Genomic DNA, 19,864 nt, shown 5'->3' with positions numbered 1-19,864 from the left:
GGAAATAATGTCAACCTGGCAAGATTTCAAAAATATTTTAATTTGAAAATAGGTATAGGAGAATTACATCTGTAATTAAGAAAGCAGAAGTAGTTAATGAAGATCTCTTTAAGAAGCTGTGCTCAAATAATTGGAAAGTAAAAGTGGAAATTTTATTTACCTTCCTTCTGCCCCTGCTTCTTTCTGGAGATGCTGTTTGCTTCATAGTCTTACTGTGACAGCACATTTTTCTGAAAGAATGAGAAAATTGTAATACGAAAAAAGTGTATGTGCTTGTGTTAAACTGCTTGTGACTTGGTTTCAGAAGTGTAATGAAACTTCACATTGCATCTGTTCAGAAAGAGTATTAATTACAGCACAGCAGTCTCTGTGACTGGAAATAGAAGGCTTTAACTTACTGATAGGAGCTAAAAATGTTTGAATAGATTTGTCTGCTTTGTCAAAGCTTTTGTTAAAACTGGGTTTTGCAGAAGTACAGGAATGTAAGGATTATCTTGGTTCTTCAGGATAGTGAGTGGGTCTTCAGCTCCCATATTTGAGTGCAAACACAGTGAAGAAATATAAACTGCCCCCTTCCCTAGCTCACAAATTTAACCACAAGTCTGGAGATAGGGTGAGCATATGAGATTGATTACAACACTTATAAGTCATTTAAGTTACTTACATTGCTTAATGGAAATAAATTTTTATGTGGCTATAATGATCCTTTTATATATTTTTCCACACAAGGAGTAATATCAATTTGAGATCCTTTTGAATAACAATTCAACTTGTTTCAGGGGGTTTTATTAAGAACGTCCTGTTACAAAGTTTCTCCAGGGTAGGTTTTTAATACTTCAGCCCAGTTAAATAGTATCTAAAACTAATCTGAAGCGTAGTTGAGTGGCTCATTCCTTACTTTGAAGGTAAAAGTAGATTTCTGTGGACTGTCTCCTTTGAAACAAAGTAAGAATCTGTGAATTTGTTCCCACTTGCAGTTCCTGAAGTAATCAGCAAGCTTGTTAAGCCAGCCTTTCAATTTTTAAGTATCTCCTGACGAAATAGAGGGGAAAAAAATCTCTAGCTTCCTGTAAACTGGCATCAGCAGAGTTCACTTGAATTTCATAGTGAACCATCTGTATATGATGATCCCATATTATATGTCAAGAATAAATATTTTTCAAAGTACATATGAATGTATTCCATGAGAGCAACACTCCTTCCAACCCAGTATCATGTCTCAAACAGTAAGCCATAGGAGATTCTTAGGGAAGGATACAAAATAAGGGGAAGCATTCTGTCTCCCAGTGATCTGTTAACTTGAGAGCTCCTGGTGTCACAGGTAGTATGGAGAACACTGATTTATTTCTACCAGTTAAGTGGAGTTTTTTTAATGATGTACTTGTTATTTAAAGCCTTCTATAAATGACATAACTACAGAAAAGCTGAACATGGAGGCCTTATTTGGAAAAGCTAAATGTAATATCTAGTAAAAGAAAAGGGATATATTAAAAAATAATTATTTTATTGTTTATTTTGTGATTTTTCTGTATTTTAAGTACATAATTCAAGGTACTATAGTATCAAAATGTGCATTCTTGGGAAGTTGTCTTCGGTAGATGGAAGAGTTGACTACCATGATTGCTCATCCCCTTTAGCAATTTTAAATATAATGAATTTAATTCATTTTTTGAAGTAAAACATTAAAAATAGCTTTTATTTACATTGCAGGGCGCATGGGAATAAACTTCCATCATCCAGGAACAGACAATATTATGGCTCTTAATAGTAAGTAGTTAATATCTAGTGACTAATATTGTCATGTTGAATATTATTTATCACATTTATTGTGTACATTGCTGTGCAGTCAGACATAAGTATATGTACTAATAATATTTGCACAGAAGTTTTTGTGCACTCAAAATTATTTTCATAGACCAATCATCTCTGATTTTATTTGTAGAATTGGTGATATTTTGTTAGCTTTATAATAGCTTTGTGTTCCAATGGAAGCTTCGTAATGCCTGCTATAGGTAATATTGCAAAACAGTCTCTGTTATTTCCTGGTTTGTGCATGTGTATGCATGCTAAATCTATAACTTTGATTTCTGATATCTCTCTAGACATATTTCTTCTTGTTGGGACAAGTTGTTACAACTTTTGCATACACTGACTGATGGAGTTTACTTTCTTGGCTTCCCTAAAACATTATGTGGACAGGACTTGAGAGAATGTTTTAGACATCTAAATAGTGAAGAAAAAGTGTGGGGCTGAAATTCTCTGAAAGATTATTAATTTTGTTTTTGTTGAAAAGTAAAAATAATAAGAAATGCAATCATGAACATAGCATTCAGGGAGACCTTATTACTCTCTACAACTACATGAAATGAGGTTGTAGCAAGGTGGGTATTGGTCTTTTCTCCTGGCTTACAAGCAATAGGACAAGAGGAAATGGCCTCAAGATGTGCCACAGGAGGTTTAGATTGGGTATTAGGAAAAATTTCCCTGAAAGGGTTGCTAAGCACTGGAACAGGCTGCCCAGGGAAATGGTAGTCACCATCCCTGGAAGGAATTAGAAGACGTGTAGATGTGACACTTAGGACATGGTTTAGTGGTGGACTTGGCAATGCCAACCTTAACAATTCTACGAAATACATTGAAATAAACTGCTAAAATGGGTCTGGAAGCTCTAGAGACAGCCTTGTATCGGGTGGGGGTGTGTGGGGCAGTGGGGTGCTAGGCACCACCACTGTAATGTAGAACTGTGCAAATCAAAGCATCATTTTCGTCTATCTTATCCTAAGAAACACTATTTTTAAACATCTGGTTTGGCTTACAATTTTGTATTAGAGGTGATAGGATTAATTTACCAACTTATCTAAACTTTTTTGCCTTTGCACTACCTATAGAATTTATACTGTGTATAGTTGAAAATTAGTTTTTTTGTGAAGTACTAAACAATTAAAAATTTATAAATATGAAGAGCTGAAAATCTGTAATTGGCAAGATGTGAGAGTTTTAACATTCAGCTTTAAACACCAGCTTTTGGATCCTGTAAGACTGTGCTTGTGCTCTTTTTTTTTTTTAGTTTTACACTGTTAATGATGTGATATTTTGCAGAGTTTCTGTTGTCATGGTTAGCATATGTGCCTCATTTTCTCATAGGCACATGAAATTATGGGAATTAAAGTAATTAACAGGGAGAAATGCTCCATTTAATTAAAGACTTTATTAAAAGCAGAAGCTGTTCGTGTGGGTGTGTGTATGTGTAAGGAATTGCTACACAGGACAGTCAGCTGCTGATTGATGTGAGTTCTGGCCTCAGAATGTGTGTGTTGTTCTTGTGTGGGCATCTCAATAAGATGATTGCAGTAGTAATGTGAAGATGGGAGATTATGATTGAATTTAGAGTTATTTTTATAAATTGACAGTTACTATGGAACATAGCAATATTTCCTACAAAGTTTTATAGAGATTGTTTTAAAAGATAGGAATGAAAAGCTATACTAAATACTGTAGTGTATCAAGTCAGGGTTGTTTCATTTTGAGACAACTCACTTTTATCCTAAGTGGATAAATACATTTTATTCTGATTTCTGTCATTGCCAGAGAAACTTAAAAAAAAAAAAAAAAAATTACTTTTCTAATGGAAATAATATTTAAGAAAATAATTTTTCCTGTAATTACTTTTGATTTTTTTACAGCAGCTACATAATCTAATTGTTTATTAAAAAAAGAAAATCATTATTTGCATCTATAGTCCTGTCGTATGGCTAAAATATTAAGTATGGCCAACTGAGGGACCTAAACAAAATCTTATATGTTTTCAGTATTTAAACTGTCTTGGGTTTGTTGAAATATTAAGTCTTTACAGACTTGCATAAACTCAGAATCATAAATATGCAAGTTATGCAAAATACTGCTGATTGTTCTTTTGAGTGAAATTCAGTGTGAATCTAAAGTCTGGATAAGTTCCCATACATTTTCCCTGTCCTGCATTGCTTCTCCCTCCCATTCTTTACTCGGTGATGTCACACCATTTTTGGCCATTACAAAGAGCCTAGAAGCTAGAATTATTGTAGTGTGAAACCTGTTGGGTTTTGCTCTTAAATCTTTGAAGAGTTGGAAATAAAAGCAACATTGATGTACATAAGCTTAAAAATTATTTTCTGTGTCTTAAATCCTCTTTTGTATGCAGCTGAAGTTGAGAAATTTAGAACTGTGTAATTCCCATGTGGTCCATTACCTTTCTCATGGGACAATAGACTAGGGAAAGTTAGTCCCAGAAGAAATATTCTTTCCTGTGCTGGAATGGTTGTGGTTTGGGTTTAAAAAAAAAAAAAAAAAAAAAAAAGTTCTCAAAAGATATTTCATCCCAGTAATTTTTTTGAACAATTTGGAGAACTTCTTTAAATCATAATACTTGTAATATCTATATATAATTTCTGTGAAACCAAACACTGCTGAATCTGCAAATTCAGCCTTCGCATGCTATTTATAGCTGTTGCTATGTAAGCATTTTTTTCTTTTCCTGCAAAAGCATAGTCTTTAAGGATTTATTACTCAAAGCTCAATTTCCCACTAACAGTGTACGCAAGCTTTTGCAGCTGAAAGGCAACACAGGCTTATGCCAACAGCAATACAGAACTTCACTTGAGGTGTTACAGGGAGAGGGGAGGTTTTCTGAGAAGCGTTCATCCTCCTCGCTCCTTCTCATCCTTTATGGCAACACTTTCAATGGAACTTCAGCTTGCATTCTTATTTACTGATTACAGCCTTTTGAAACTAGTGTTTTTCCTGTCTTGAGCTACTCTCTGTAAATGTTGAAGGGGATGTTTGGTTTGAGGGGAAGGTGTTACCTGCTTAGTTGGCAGGACTCCGTGCGGAGCATACTACCACCATTTTCCTTCATTATTGTGCAAAGCTGTGAATCCTCATCATCTCAAAGCATTGAGTTCTGGAATAATTAAATCAGTGAGATAGGAGAGGCTACTTTTAAATACATAATGATTACTAATATCTTCTTGTCATTAATGGTATTATGCTTGTGTACATACACAAATAGTTGCATGTGTATATTGTAGAGGCACTTAGAGAGAAGTTCTCTAGAATTGGGCTATGCTTACAATACTAAGCAAAACCTGAAAAGAAATTGATTTGCTTTGCCAAAATTAACTCAAAGATGTCCTCCATCACCTTCTCTTGTTAGTATTGACTCCCATTTGCAGTCATATGTTTCTGCAGCTGTTGCTTTGGTTAGGGAGACACTGGATGTTCTTTTGAATTAATGTGCTCCTTTTTAATTAACTCTATAGATAGGAATTAATGATGAGCATGAAGACACCACCACCTATGTGCTAGTAAGTGAGCTATCTGTAGCAGTCCTTGTCAAGTCCATAAAGCCAACAATGAACTGTAGTGGAAGAGAATTATAGCAGGTGAAAAAGGGAGACTGGGAATAAACAGAGGTGTGTGATCTTTCTAGAGAAGCACTGAACTGTATTGCCGAGATCCCAAATGAATTTCTGTAACATAAGTTCAGATGAAAGGTAGTTAAACCAGCAAATGAGAAAAAACCCTTTGTGAAATGCTGGAATTTTGTTTTTCTTAAAGCTCCTCTGTAGAGTGACTTTGCTGTGCTGTTTGGCTTCAAACATTCCATCTGCTTCTGTCTCGTATGAAAATGTGTCATCTGTGAGGTCTGGTACTATTAGTGTTCCATCTGACTGTCTTCTTCTCATTAGCATTGTTTAGTTTTGCTTGTTTTGAGTAAAATAATTTGAAGAATACATCAAGGCACCTTTTTCCACCTTTTTAGATGTTTATGTAGAGATTTTGGTTTTATTTCATTAATACAGGTAATAATTATATGGGGAAGTCATCATGTGATGACAGAAAATGTAACAGCAGAATAATAATTTTTTTCATGCTTCTGTTGGTTTTAATATTGCCTTGTTGCCTTAAGAGTTATTGCACTTGACTCTTCCTGTATCCTGATGTATTATTCTCAAAGACACATAGTGTTTAGGTATAATGAAGTTGGAGAAATAGCATTTTATATTTAAATCTTTTGCTATTGGTATACCTTGAAATTAACTGCTCCAGATAAAAGGCTTATTGAATTTTTGTCTGGAAAAATCTTGGGTTGGCAGCTTAATAGCTAATAGAAGCTTGGGTTTTGTAGTGATAATATTCTGGGAAGACAGACGGCTAAATTTTGGGAGGGATCAGTCTCTTATAATAGTTTGGTAGCTGCCTATAGGAATCTGCTGAGCTCTTCAGTGCAATTACCAAATCAGGTTGCTAATATGTTACTAGCTTATTAATATATAAAGAAGGGAATAAAAGACACTGAGAGTTAATAAGGTTTTCAAAACTAGACCTAATTTAATTGTGAAGAGTTCAGAGTTTATTTAACTGGACAGAAAAAAATGAATGATGTGAAGTGTGACATAGCAAAGGCAGCAGGGTTTGTAAGAGTCCCAGTGTGCAGACTCAGTTTACACATAACCTTGTTCAGTTTTTCAGAATCAGCTGTACAAACAGTTAGTGTTGGCGCTGCCTTGGGGGCTGTGAGGTGAGCTAGCTGATATCTCTAAGTGCCTTCTATATGTTTTTAATTTTAAAAAAAAAAAAGGCGAGGGGGGGAAAAAGCAATAAAGCATGCATTTCTTCTTTATTCCCATTGTTGTTTAGTTTAGTTTAGTTTTGTTTTGTTTTTTTTTAATATTAGCATTTTCACTTTCTGAGCCCTGATTTGGCTGTTACGGAAGGCAGTATCTCTTATCAGTGACTGCTAGTCTTTTTCCAGCAGAGAAAGATTTCTTAAATTGTCTTCCTTTTAATCCAACTTTGTAGCTCTTTACTCCCTTCTTATTTGTTTGGCTGGTTTTTTTTTTCCCCCTACTGCTTTTCTTGCCTCATAACCTCACCAATGTGCTTTCCTTTCATCTATGTGATCCTCTCTATTGTGGGTGAGTGCCATCTGTTTCTGCAGAATTTTAAGCACAAGATTTGTCAGGCTATTTCACAAGCATTATATATGATGCTAGAAGAGATAAGATAGCAGTCCAGAATTAGGTTTGGTAGATTGGAAGCAATATGAAAAAAGTTCCTCTCAGCCAGGCTGTTATAAATGTGAGTTTTATCATTAATCTGTTTTTAAACTAAAGAAAATAGATAAGCCTTCCCTCCTGCACAGATGCTTGGCTGCTCAGTATGCTAAGGAAGGAAGACCTAAGCTGTTTAAATAATAGTTTTGAGTATGAAATGCTGTTTACATGTTTGATCAAGTGTTTGCAGTCCAATGTATGGGCCTTAACTGCATACGGCTTGCATGTAGATGGTGTTTTTCTGATTATGGGATTCAGTTGTGTCTGTATGTATGTTATCATGGAGATTGTTGTAACTCCTGCATTGCTAGCATTGGAAAAAAGTGAACCAGAAGGGACTGTTGAGTGCTAATATCACCAAATTTTCGCAGGGCCTATCTACACATCCAGCCTATCAGTAGAAACTGAGGACACCCTTTTGAACCACTTGCAGATGAGCAATAATTCATCCCAATCCCCAAAGCCAAATTATTTGGATTACATGTTTTCTTTCAAAGTCTTCTTTGAAAAAAATGAAGGATATAAGTCTTCTCGTTTGTGAACAGCTTTTCTAGCCATAGAAAAAGGGCAAGAAAGAGCATGAGTTTCTTAAGCTGTTCTGTTGCACTGCTTGTCATGAAAAGTAACCCCTCAAATCTCAAATGCTGAAGCACACTGAAGTAAAAATAATTGCAAATGCTATCCCTGCAAACATGGGGTGAGTGTTCTGCAAGTAACAGGTTAATATATAGAAAACTTTCTTGGGAAGCAAATGGATTTCTGTGCATGCAAAGCTCAGTACAAACATGCTATGGCGAGGAACCCAGAAGTTAATATAGTGAACCAAGTTTGATTCTTATCCTCCCAAATGTCATTCTTACTATTTTCCCCATGTTTATCTATAGCATTACTTACTGAGTTTTATTATGTCATGTTATTTATCAGCCTGCTTCTTATCTAGAGAAAATGCAGAAATTGTTATTCAAGAATTAGTATTTTATATGCAGCAAATTCATGCTAATTCAAGCATTGACCTCGTATTTGTGTGCAAACTTCTTGTCCACCTCAATTCCTACTTTAGTTATAAATATGTTGAATTTATTCTAAACCACATTTATGTGAGTATAATTGTTTATGTTCATGGCTACAAATGAAGTTACTTAAACTGCTTCGACTTTAGCTTCTGCCTTTCATATGCCTTCATTTTTAAAATAAAACATTCCTTGCTTAGCTTTGAACTAGGAACTTTGGATATGTGGCCTGAAGTTTAAAAGAAGTCTAAAAAGATACAATATTCATGTCTCATTTCAGAATTTTATTATGAACCAAAGGAAGTCTTCCAATCAGTTGGCAGAAATTCTGACTGTTGTATGCACTTCTCACATCTGTGTTTCTTGGTGTATGTTCACAAATACCTGATCTCAGTCTGTATATTTTAATGGCATGGAGTTCCTAGATTATTCTGTTCATTTGCTTTTTTTTTTACTTTAACAAAATGACATTTTTGAGTTCAAAGTGTGCTGCAGATACAGTTATAGCAAAGATAATTATACTTGATTCTGTCACATTCTCTCAGTTCATTAATTAATTTTCACTGGCATTGTAATTAACTTATAAACTTCCAGATTTCTAGGAACTTCAGAGACTTACTATTCAAAAGACAAAGCTTAACGTAGTTTTTCTTTCTGACCTTAGAAAATTCTTGGACAACTCAGTGTCCTGAAGCAAGTATTGTTCTCAACTGCTGCCTACAAATGTGTTTTCCAAGTTACGAACAAGATTCTCCTACCTTATAATCAAGAAGGTTCCCAATCTTGTTAAATAAGCTTTTTTTAGCCCTTCTAGCTCAAAAATTTTCAATCTGGAAATGTTGACTTACTTTTTTTCACAGAGATTATGCTATTTTAAGTAAATTTAGTTGTCTTTAAGATAAGTACTTACCAGTGAAGAAAGAATGTTTTTAGAAATCTCAAAATACTTTCTAGTAACTCTTCTGTAAAATGTCATAATATAAATAAATAGCACCACTTATTTCTGTATTTAAAATTACCTGATCCAATTCACTTTTATCTGTGATATGGGAAGAGCATAGACCTAGTTCTTTTGAGTTAATAAATTTGTGAATCCATAATACGTTATTTCCTTGAAATGCTATTTGATCCATACACAATATGCGGATCATATCTTATATTACAGTAAAGCAACGAGGAAAAAGAAATAGGAAAAGAAGTCTTGCTGAGATCAGATGTCAGTAATTTGTAAGTCGCTGTTGTATTTGGCATCCAAGATCGCATGGCTTTGACATTCTTCTTCCTCTAGAATAAAGAAAAAATAAAGGGGTGCGCATAACCACTAGAGATTATTTTCATGGTCCAACATAATTTAATAACATTACAATAAATGTGCTACAGTTTCTTAATTTGATAGAGTTCTTCCAGTAAGGAGTTCCATGCACTCTTCAGGCTCTAGCACAAATTAATCCTATCCATACCAATGCTGAAATCTGTGAAGAGGATCTCCCATAGCTCATCAGTTTTATGTTAGTGTTAGAATCTGATTTCAAAGACAAGACAAATTAATCTGGCAATGGTGTCTCCTATGTGAACGTATTGAAAGTACCTCACTTGTCTATCGACTTAAGTTATTGGATTTTTAATAAGGTTTGATGCATTTGAAAAGATTCTCCAGAAAGTTCTCTCTCACAAGTTAATTAAGCCATAACGAAGCTGCTGAAAGCTTTTAATCTGCTTGATGTAGGTGAGTGATACTCAAGTTTCTATACAAAACAATTTCTTAATGGTAACAGTAGTAACATGTTGAATAAATATCAGCATGTGGTTGATTTGCTTCAGTAAAGAAAAATGCTTTAGAAAAGATGATTGTTTCAGTCAAGCTTGTTAATTGTTCTTTGGACTTTCTCCCGTGTATAGCTAGCTGTCTTCCCAGGGGAACTTATCCCCATAGTTTTTGATCCATAAAACTTGACCCCTTTACTAGAGATTAAGCTGTTAAAGTGGATACTTATTGTTTCACATGACTCACATCTGTTGTCTCCAGGAGGTGAAGTAAGGTGGTTTTTGTTTTTGCAAGTGTTTCTTAACTTCAGAGGCTTGGTTCACAGGGAAATTGACCTAGAAGTTATTATGCCGCCTTTTACTGATGTATTGTCTCAGCATTTCATTGAATTGTGTAAAGTGATACACATTTCTAGGCTGGGTTTTTGTGTAGTCATCACTGATACCTATTTTTCCAAAGTGCTTCCAATTTTTATTCTGTTATAATACTGATTTTTATTTTTGTTATCTTATAACTGGAGTGTATTGTGAACAGTGCATGCTGCAAGGCTGTAGTTGACTATAGCCAGCCCAGTTACAGGTGTGATTTGAGACCAGGGTAGTAAATCAGTACAAGGCCTAAAGCATGCACAGTTTATTGTGAAAGTGTGTTCTTATGGCCTTCCTGTGGACTAGTCATATTCCATAGGAATAAATTAGACCAGTGACTGTGAGGTTTTTTAAACATTTTGCCTTTGCAGCCTTGGGTAAAGTTAATGAGGTTGATAATGAACATCAGTTTCACTGCTCTATTTCAATTATCTCCATTGGAAATTTGTTTTATTTAAGTTAGCTAGGCTTTTTCCTTATTTTATGTTAATAGAATAACTAACTACTAGAATACAATTTTCTCTTATAATTGTTCTTTGTTATGGTTGGTCTCTACTATGGTGGTAGTGAGTTACCAAGAGACCAAAGCAGCTGAAATGCTTCAGTCTGGTGAAGGGAAGGCTGAAGGTGAATGTGATGGGGCCACATTAAAATCACAAGGGAATGCAAAACTGTGGTGCACTATGTGCCATAGAGCTAGAACTAACAGGGTAATTGGTGAAACTTGTGGTAGATCCATTTAAAATCCAGAAAAGGGAATGATTCTGTAGTTTCCTTGTGGAACTTGGTGCCACAGGAATTTGTGGAAACATAGTATCAGCAGGTTCAAAAAGGCATTAGAAAAATTAACAAAAGGCCCTTAGGCAGGTATTAGAAGGAGGTGTGCTTCCTAACATGTTCCATGAAATAAGGCTGAAGGCTATTATAATGGAAGAGAAAGGTATCACTGATATTGGCCAGTCTCACGTGCTCTTTCTAATGTTGCTATTGAGGATAGTCCTTTTCTGCATGGTTCATTGGTCTTACCCGGCAGGTCAGTGCGTAGGAGCTCTCAGAGGCATTCTAGCTGAGCTTGTAGGGTTCATATCTATGTTTTAACATACCCTCAGCTTGTAAGAAAATGTTTTAGTCAAAGTGCTTTATTTTCGGTAGGTTGCCACTAGGTTTCATCTCTTTCAAACAAATTGCAGAACACCTGCTTTACTAATAATAATTCTCAGAAATCATTTGTGCAATTCTGGTATTTATTTACATGGTTTGCTTTTGTCACACAAATTACACAATGTTCCTTTCTGTGTTGGAACCTTCCAACACAAACAAGAGGGCAAACCAAAACTTATCCACAGCTTAAGCTTTTAACTGAAGAATGAAGGTAGTTTGTTGATTGGCATACAGTAAGCAATGTTTTGTTAGCTTGATTGTCTTCTCGGTTTTTGGTATGTATATTAAAAACAAGTAACTTTGAAGAGCAGAGTAAATTCCCTTGTCCACGTAACTTTGTTTTCTTTTGTCAGCGTTATCACACTGTTGGTGTCCTGGTCCTCTGCCTTTCTAGGACTGTAGGCAAAGGTTGTTGGGTCACACCTTCCTTCCGACTCCTGGAGGACTGTCTTGTCCAGTTGTGCACTTCTGTGTGTCATGTAGCTATGTTCATCTCATAAACCAGTTTTTCTCAAGTTTTATGGCTCTTCATAAAATTTCATGAGTGTATTCTTATGCTGCCAGCTAGACCCCTTCTCTCCTTGCCAGATAAATGTTTGCAAAATGCAAACTTTAAAAGTTCTTTATCAGTTTCATACAGCTTTCTTTGAGGTGCAGTTAAAATTTGAGCGTTTCAGTTGAGTGTCTTTTGATTTATTGCAACAATGAATAATCTTAGCTGCAGGCTTCTGGGAATTCCAATCATATTCACATTAAACTTGCCTAACTGCATTGCAAGATATGGGGTTTGGGATTTTGTTTTCCTTCCTTGTTAAAAGCTTAGAATTCTGTTCTTCAGCACGGTTTCGTGTTTGTAAAAATGGACTCGGCCTCTGGGATGAGGTGAGTTAATAGTTTTGGGAGAATTATCAGGAGGTGTAAAAGAATGTATTGTTCCTTTGTGTTTGAGTACATGCAATTTGGGATATAGTGGTTATGTAACTTTTCACCTGTCAGTTAAAGGAAGTTGCAAAGGGATGGAGAAACACTAACACCCGGTAATCCTTGTGGGAGTTGCACAACTGCTCAGCGCCTGCTCGCAACCATTTCACGTTTTATGTGGGAAGATGTGTTCATCGCTTCTCAAAGCAGCTGTTTGCATTAGGGCTGTCATGTTCTCAGAGGTACCTAGGAAAGAATCACTTTTCTGTTGAATTTTGAAACTTTTTCAGGAGATTGTTTTCTGTGCAAAATGATGTTCATTTGGCACCAAAACCAGTATGAGAGTGGCCTTGTGGGTGGTAGGTGCAATTTTGGAAGCTCCCAGACTCTTCTTTTCTCTTATGTTGGAATTGCTCAAGAGAGAAAGTAAATTCAGATAGATAACACTGCTAATTTCATCGTTTGCAGTAGCACAATAATATTCCTATTGGTTCCCAAATGTCTTTGTTCAAGAATAATTTCTGAATTATTTCCTAAAATATTTACTCAAACTGGAGGCATTATGAAATGTCCCTGATGAACCATTCCTTCTATTAAATCTGTTGTGCTCTGAACTTTGACTTAGGAGCAAGATGGGAATTTCTAATTAACTTTTCTCAACACACGCTTATTTTGCATCCTGTGTAAACAACAGAAAGTGTGTGTTGACATATTGAAGTTGCCATGCTGAATAACTGTCAGCTTGTTGGAAGAAGTAACATTTTAATGTAAACACTGGATAAAACTGAATTAATTTTCAAATTGTGTGTGTATATCTATAAAACATAATGATGGTGAAACTTTACCTTCAGCAAAAGCTGACTAGGCTCACTGTCTTCCTCTTTAAGTGGATTGCATTATTTTCCACCTAGAATTTATAGGCCATTGTAAATATACCTTCAGTAAAATGTTTTTAATGGACATGAAGATTGTGTGTGAGTGCATACATAAGACAAAAATAATATTACACACTGCAGTATAACATACAAGTGTTATATTACATGAATGGCAATAGGTTATTCTAAAATTGACATAACTCTATGGTATATTTCTGCCATGATATACTGTTATCTTGTTCAGAGACTAAATGTTTACATTGAGCATATAAAGCTTTATTTTATTAAAAAGAAATACAGAAGTCTTTTTCAATCTCATACTAAAGTAATGCTTCTTTAGCATTCTGGTTTAGAAACCTCTTTGAAATAAATTACTCTTAAAGATAGCTATGTCTTGGTAAATACTTATTTTTTGGTATATGGGCATTCATCAGGACAAGCACTTGCTACATGAGGTCTGACTGATTCTTTACATAATAAGCAATGACATATGGCTTTAGCAGTAACTAGAAAGGAGGAGGATTAATTTTATTCTTGCTGCAAAGCCACCTCTAGTATGACTTCTCCCTGTCACCCGCTGTGCTGGGAGCGGTCTGTTTCAGGGCTTAACTACTACTTCCCTGTGGCTGGTAGTTCTCTGTGCAAACAGCTTCTACTGTCTTTATGTTAAAGATAAATTGTGAAACAGCTCTTTATTGAAACCCCTTAGACATTTTTTTAATCCTCCTAATGAAACATTCATGTAGTTGCTCTTTTGTGGCCTCACTGATGGCAGGAGAAAAAGACATAAGCGAATGGTGTTCAAGACAGTTTCTTCATGGCTTGCAGAAGAAGCTGCTTTGGTAGAAGAGGGGTTACTAGTGCCTGTGCTGAAGGAGATTCAGCCTAGCTATGAGTAGCCCCTGGGTGACAGCCTGGGGACCAGTCAGCAGATGTCTCGTTCCCAATGAGCCACAGCTGATCTGTCATGTATGAAATGGCTGGCCAAAGAAAAATAGGGAGGGAAAGATGATGGGTATGGTGGGATACAGCAGGACATACATTAAAAGATGGAAACAGAAGAATGGGAAGAATGGCAGGTTTTATGTAGAGGACACTTGCGATATAGAAGGACAGAATGGGGACTAGATGAAGTGGGGGACTGTAGAGAGGGATAAAGGAATCACACCTAAAACCCAGACAGGAGCAGAAGGTATTGTGTTAGTTTTGGAAATAAGCGGTGGGGTTGGGAAGGAGCAGGAACACAAATAGTATCGACGTGAAGAGAGGAAAGCAAAACAAGGCTCTATTACCCACTGCTGAAGCTTGCTTTCTGTTGAAAAAACTGCCTCATCCCTGGCCTTCCACATTTGATTATGTTGGAAGACCACAGGTATCTTTTATGACAGACTGAAATCCCTGTATGGAAGACACTGTTTTCCAGATTGCTTTCTGATATTCTAACATTTCAGATCAAAAAATGCTGCTTTTTGCATTTCCCATTATATAATGAAATATGCTTCTGCACTTGTACAACACTGTGGACTCTGCCATTGGTGCATGTCTCATTGAAATGCTGTATGAATTCTGGTAGCTATAAAAACAGATTGACAAAATGTCTGTACTCCAAACATACTGACTATTGAGTTCATATTCTTTTAGTAGGATTTTAGTATTTACAGATAATTACTTAAATTGAAACATAATTTAAAAATATGTTCTCCACAACTAATTTATAAAATGCAGAATGAAGTCTTTTCATTAGGATTACTGTTGATCATGTTTACTGCCTCTTAAAACCATAACCCTAAATTGTTATTTTATAGTACTGTTAAGTCTGATATGCCTGATTTTTTTTTTTTTTAATACCTTTGCTATGTAGAAAACTTGCACAGCAGGTATGTTCCTGTTTTCTCTCTTCTTTTTTTCTTTTTCCCCCTGGCTGTGTCATCTTCAAACTTTTTTTCTCTTGTCTTGAGTTGTTTGAATTTCATTTTGCACTTTTTGAATGTCTTTTCCTTCTTTATGGTGGGAGGGGAAAAAGAGGAGAGGTAGAAGCTACGTTTTCATTGCTTTTGGAGCTAAATCTAATGACAGCTGTACCGACAATTTTCTTCTGTGTTTACATGCAGCCAGGAGCTATGGGCGGAGAAGAGGTAAAAGTATTTACTAAATGTTTTGTTTGCTGAATAGTGGGAGAAATAAATATTTAATTCTCTTATAATAAGATGTTACCGATTTTAACATTGATTGATCAATTGCTTCATATAAATCAGTCTCATTCTTCGTTTGCAAAACGTCTTCCTTTTAATAGCAGATTAAAGCAATGATGATCTTGAGCTGATAACTTCAAGTGTGTTGCTATTACTAGTGAAGTGGAGGGTGACTGAACATAAAGATTCTTTCAAGACACATTTATTACTTTAAATGCGTAGTGTTCCGAAAAGATTGTTTTCAGGTTTTGTTTTTATTGTGATTTTTTTTTTTTTCTGTAGCAGTGCAATGTTGAACTAGTGCATTGAACATATAAAAAAAATACTCCTTTTCTTAGATGAAACACTTTTCATTTAATATTACATGGGTATTACATTGGATTGCCTTAGGTAGAACATTGTGGATACTAATACTAATAACAGTCCTCAACAGTGAATACTGACAATAATAATAAAGATACAGCATTTGAGCACATTTTAACTTTATTTCTTCATAGGCAACCCTTAAAATAAAAGGAGATTGTAAACATTTTACATATGTACCATGCTGCATATGTTTATTCTGAGAGATTAATGAACGTGGACAATAGCAAGCTTGCAGAGTACCAAGAGAGCTACAACATACCTTACATTTATGTGCTGTGCTTTAGTTTACACAGACTGTTTTTTACTGAGAAAATAACAGTGATGATTGCAGGTTTTAACAATCAGAGATGGGCAGTGCCATCTGCTTTGGGGTACTTCGGTATTAAACTTCATTCTGCCTTTTCATGTGCCTTCTGACAGCTGTGCATGTGACATTGCTTCCTTTTCAAAATGCAGAATTTGCCACTGTGTTTGTGAAGAAGCTTGAAGACAAACCTAGCCATATGAGCAAGCTAATAGTGTATAAGTAACTTGCAGTTTGCACGTATGTATGCACTGAAGCAGTGGGCTCTGCAGGCTGTACTATCAGTTTATAACATTTGGGCTGATTTTGTTCAAAGCTGACTGGTGTTTATTTGACAGCTAAAACAAAAATAAAAGATTTAAGTTTTCTCTACAAGTTTAGCTTCCTATTTTTCCACGGTGTTCAGATAACAGGCTATTGTTAACACATATTGAAAGCATCCTAATACATATATTTTTTTCCAGTGCTGTTATGGTACTGAAACAAATTGGAAAGTATGCAGAGTATATAATACTGTATACTCTGTGTGGCATGTGAACACTTCAATTTCACTTTAAGATTGTGGACAGTGTTTCCAGGCTGATCAAATGGCACCAAAGCAGGAAAAGAGATCAGAATCAGTTGGATACTATTAACTTCTTGCAGCTCATGTTTACTTGTAGAACATTGTGAATACCAATACAAAATATAGTAAAGTGGCAGTAATTGTGATGAATACAATGTAGACTGTTTTATATAAATTGTAGTGATGACAAAACAGAACAAATAGGTTCTGAATGTGCTGGACTTCTAGGATTGCTTTTTGGTAGAGTAAAAAAAAAAAAGTTTCACTCAATAGTCATTTCCTAAGTGAAATTCAGGCTTTTCTATAGGAACAGGTAGATTTGTGTGTGTCTTGTTATTAATGTTAAGGATTTTGTGACTTGCCTTATTCATACAGTACTGAAGTCTGTGATATTTGTGCTTTTTCATTATCTTGATTTTTATAATGTTGGTTTGAGCTTTCTTAACCTTAAGAAACACCAAATTCTACAATAGTCTGTTTAAAAAATGTTTTGTCAAATGTTCTCATGTATTCCTCTCTATTATTGTTTTTACCATTTGCATTGTGGTAATATGCAGATTATCTAGAGGTGAATCTGTGCAGAGGCTCATTTCATGTTTGATATACTTGGATATTTTAACTAGTGTTTGATTCTGTCACTATAAGCATCTTGAGTGCAAAGAGGTTTTGTCTGAAATCTCTTGGGGCTTACCATCACCTATCAGCTCTCTACCTGATCTACTTTTCTTTGAGTAAAAACATGAATGCTTCTTTGTAGGTATCGTACTTAGAGCTGTTGTGTTCTTTTTGGTACCTTTTTTTTTTAACTTTTATAACAGATTTTCAGATACAGGTGTAAGCACAGCTATGGGAAATCAGCCCAAAATCTATTCTGCTACACTGGCAACTCTGAGATGCCAGGAGAGAGGCACAAGAGTATAAAAATAGGGCATTTAGTGATGCTTTCCCAGAATACTCTCCCAGAGATTTGTCTCTGGGGGTTTCTTGAGGTGCTGTTTCAATATTTATTTCTTCAGAACGGATTTTTCTCCTCTTCTTGCCCATTCCCTTTTCTGAACATAAATAAACTTCTCAGCATCCTAAGAGAGCCTGTGGCAAGATGTTGCACAGTCTGCCTTGCTTTGAGCCTTGCCGTGTGCTGACGGCGTTCAGTACGCCCGAGTTTCCCCTTACTGGAAGAGACAGTGAACCATCATCCCCACTCCCTTGTCTGTATGCTTTCTGTGATGTTCAACGTATGCTTCATGCATTTAACTCTGTTTGACTTATCTGTAAAGTTTAAGATAATCTTTTGCGTTTACTAAAGATGAGAACAGTGCTTGGAGGCTGTCACGCTTGTGGTAGAAGTGGTATGTCAGTCTTTTTAAGATGCTGTGCGTTTTTATTTCCTTCAGAACTCAGCACTTACTCAGCCTCCTCTGTAAACCTGTAGATTAGTGGAACACCTTGTTCTATTATTTATTAATTTGATATGTCATCTTCAACTAATGACTCGTTTGTTGTTTCTTTTATATTTTATAAGAAGGCAGGCTGAGGGAGGTGGGGATTAAAAGGTTATTTTAGCTTCTTAGAAATGCCAGTCTCTTATGGATATTTTCAAATTTCTTACTTTTCAATGGATTTTCTGATTTGATATTGTTTCAGGACTTTAACCTTCCTCATTACAATTTCTCTCATGCATGTGCTCTCTTTTATGCTGAAATGCATACGTTTGTATATGTGCATGACCTATCCGTCCATTAATGGAATATTCATCAATAGTCTTTCCTGGTTTATGCTCTAAACCCACCATTTCTGACAACCAGTTTTACTAGACTTTGAGGAGTTGCATCTCTAAATCCTTCTCTGTTTGTGGCATTTACCCTGTTTTAATGTTGGTGATTAGAAGCACATAAAGATTTTTGCTTCAGTGGATTTTTGTCTCTGTGATCTCTGTCAATGTTGTGCATTCAATATATTCTTTCTAATCAAGACTTTGCTAATGCTGGTGTTTTGCTCATTAAAAAAAAAACAAAAAAAACCAAAAAAAAACAAACAGGCTGATGTTCTGACTGTCAGAACATCTTTCCTGTTTTTTGTTTGTTAGCTCGTTTTCCATATATAGCATTGGTTCTTTTTGTAATGTCCTTTACTACTGGAGACTACCACTGATATTTTCAGTGTACACGTTTTTCTGACTCGTGTCCCTCTGCATGTCTCGATTTTTGTCCTTGCCAGTGTTTTTATTGCCTGTACTTCCCTGTGCTGTTAATACCAGCACGGTATTAATTCTTCCTTAGGTCTTGCTGGAAGTCAGTTTGGGTATAGGGAATTACTAAATTCTGAAGTTGGCATGTTCTCCAAGGTTCCTTACATACAGACTTTGAATATTTCTTTGCTTTCTCTTCTGAGTTAATAAATCTATTCTTAAGATAATGTGTGTACTTTGGTAGTGATGCCAACAAGTTAATTGCATCAGCTGATTACAGATAAATTCTTTACTTTTCATTAGCAAACTGAGTAGCTGCCATTTATGTTGTTTTTTGTTAATTACTGCAAGGGTGTTTTAACACCAACTAACAAGCTTAGTAGATTGTCCTAGCCAACAACTTTTTTTCTTACAGTCCAAGTTTTTTGTAGTTTATTTGATAAGATTCAGAAGACATTTTTTCTTGTTGGCTAAGCTTCTTGCTTCACCTTCATGTTTAATATCCCCAATACAAAGCTTCTCTGTGATTATCTTGTTTGCCCCTCTACTCAGCGTGGTCCTGGGCTCACGTGAGGAGGAGGGATGCTCTGCTTGTGGTTAGGGCCCCGTAAAGCGCTATGAAGGAGACTGTCCTCCTCTGCAGTGAAATGGCTTGAGGGATCTGCTTTTTAAGGTCATTCCTTCAAGACCTGTTATTGAAGATTTAAATCTCTAAGAATTGGTTTGAAATGGAAATCTTACAAAGGTTCTTTCTACAGCTGTGACACACAATTTCATCAGATAACTTGTTGTTATTCCTTGCTAACCATTTGCAAGGGTTTATTTTAAAGCTAAATTAGGTTTATTGACTTGTCAGGATAACACAGCCTTGGAAAAAATAGAAGCAATGCTAATTAATTACCATAATTTGGATAACTGGACCACTTGGGCCTTTAATCAAATTCTGTTAAAGCAAAACAGTAAAAGGAAAATACAATGTTTTTTACTGAAATACTTAATTATCCAGGAAATAGCATTAACTGTAGGTACTACAAAATCTGTTACAGGTCGGTCTTCAC

General features: G+C 35.6%; 1 protein-coding gene across 1 annotated transcript in view; it reads left to right on the top strand.

Moving 5' to 3' along the window:
• The window catches only part of CPEB3 (cytoplasmic polyadenylation element binding protein 3), a gene marked incomplete at its 3' end in the record, with an annotated part of 72,559 nt that overhangs the window by 28,744 nt on the left and 23,951 nt on the right, over positions 1-19,864 (top strand). The window contains exons 4-6 of the mRNA XM_008942038.1: positions 1,711-1,767; positions 15,303-15,326; positions 19,853-19,864. The exon at positions 19,853-19,864 is cut by the window's right edge and continues 186 nt beyond it. Of these exons, the coding sequence (XP_008940286.1) occupies positions 1,711-1,767; positions 15,303-15,326; positions 19,853-19,864 (93 nt within the window). The remainder of the gene's footprint in view (positions 1-1,710; positions 1,768-15,302; positions 15,327-19,852) is intronic.

The sequence above is a fragment of the Merops nubicus genome, unplaced genomic scaffold (assembly GCF_000691845.1).
Source record: "Merops nubicus isolate BGI_N331 unplaced genomic scaffold, ASM69184v1 scaffold37896, whole genome shotgun sequence".
In the NCBI taxonomy this organism is placed as follows: Eukaryota; Metazoa; Chordata; class Aves; order Coraciiformes; family Meropidae; genus Merops; species Merops nubicus.
Note: the sequence above shows the minus strand (reverse complement) of the source record. Positions and strands in the feature narration are given on the sequence as shown.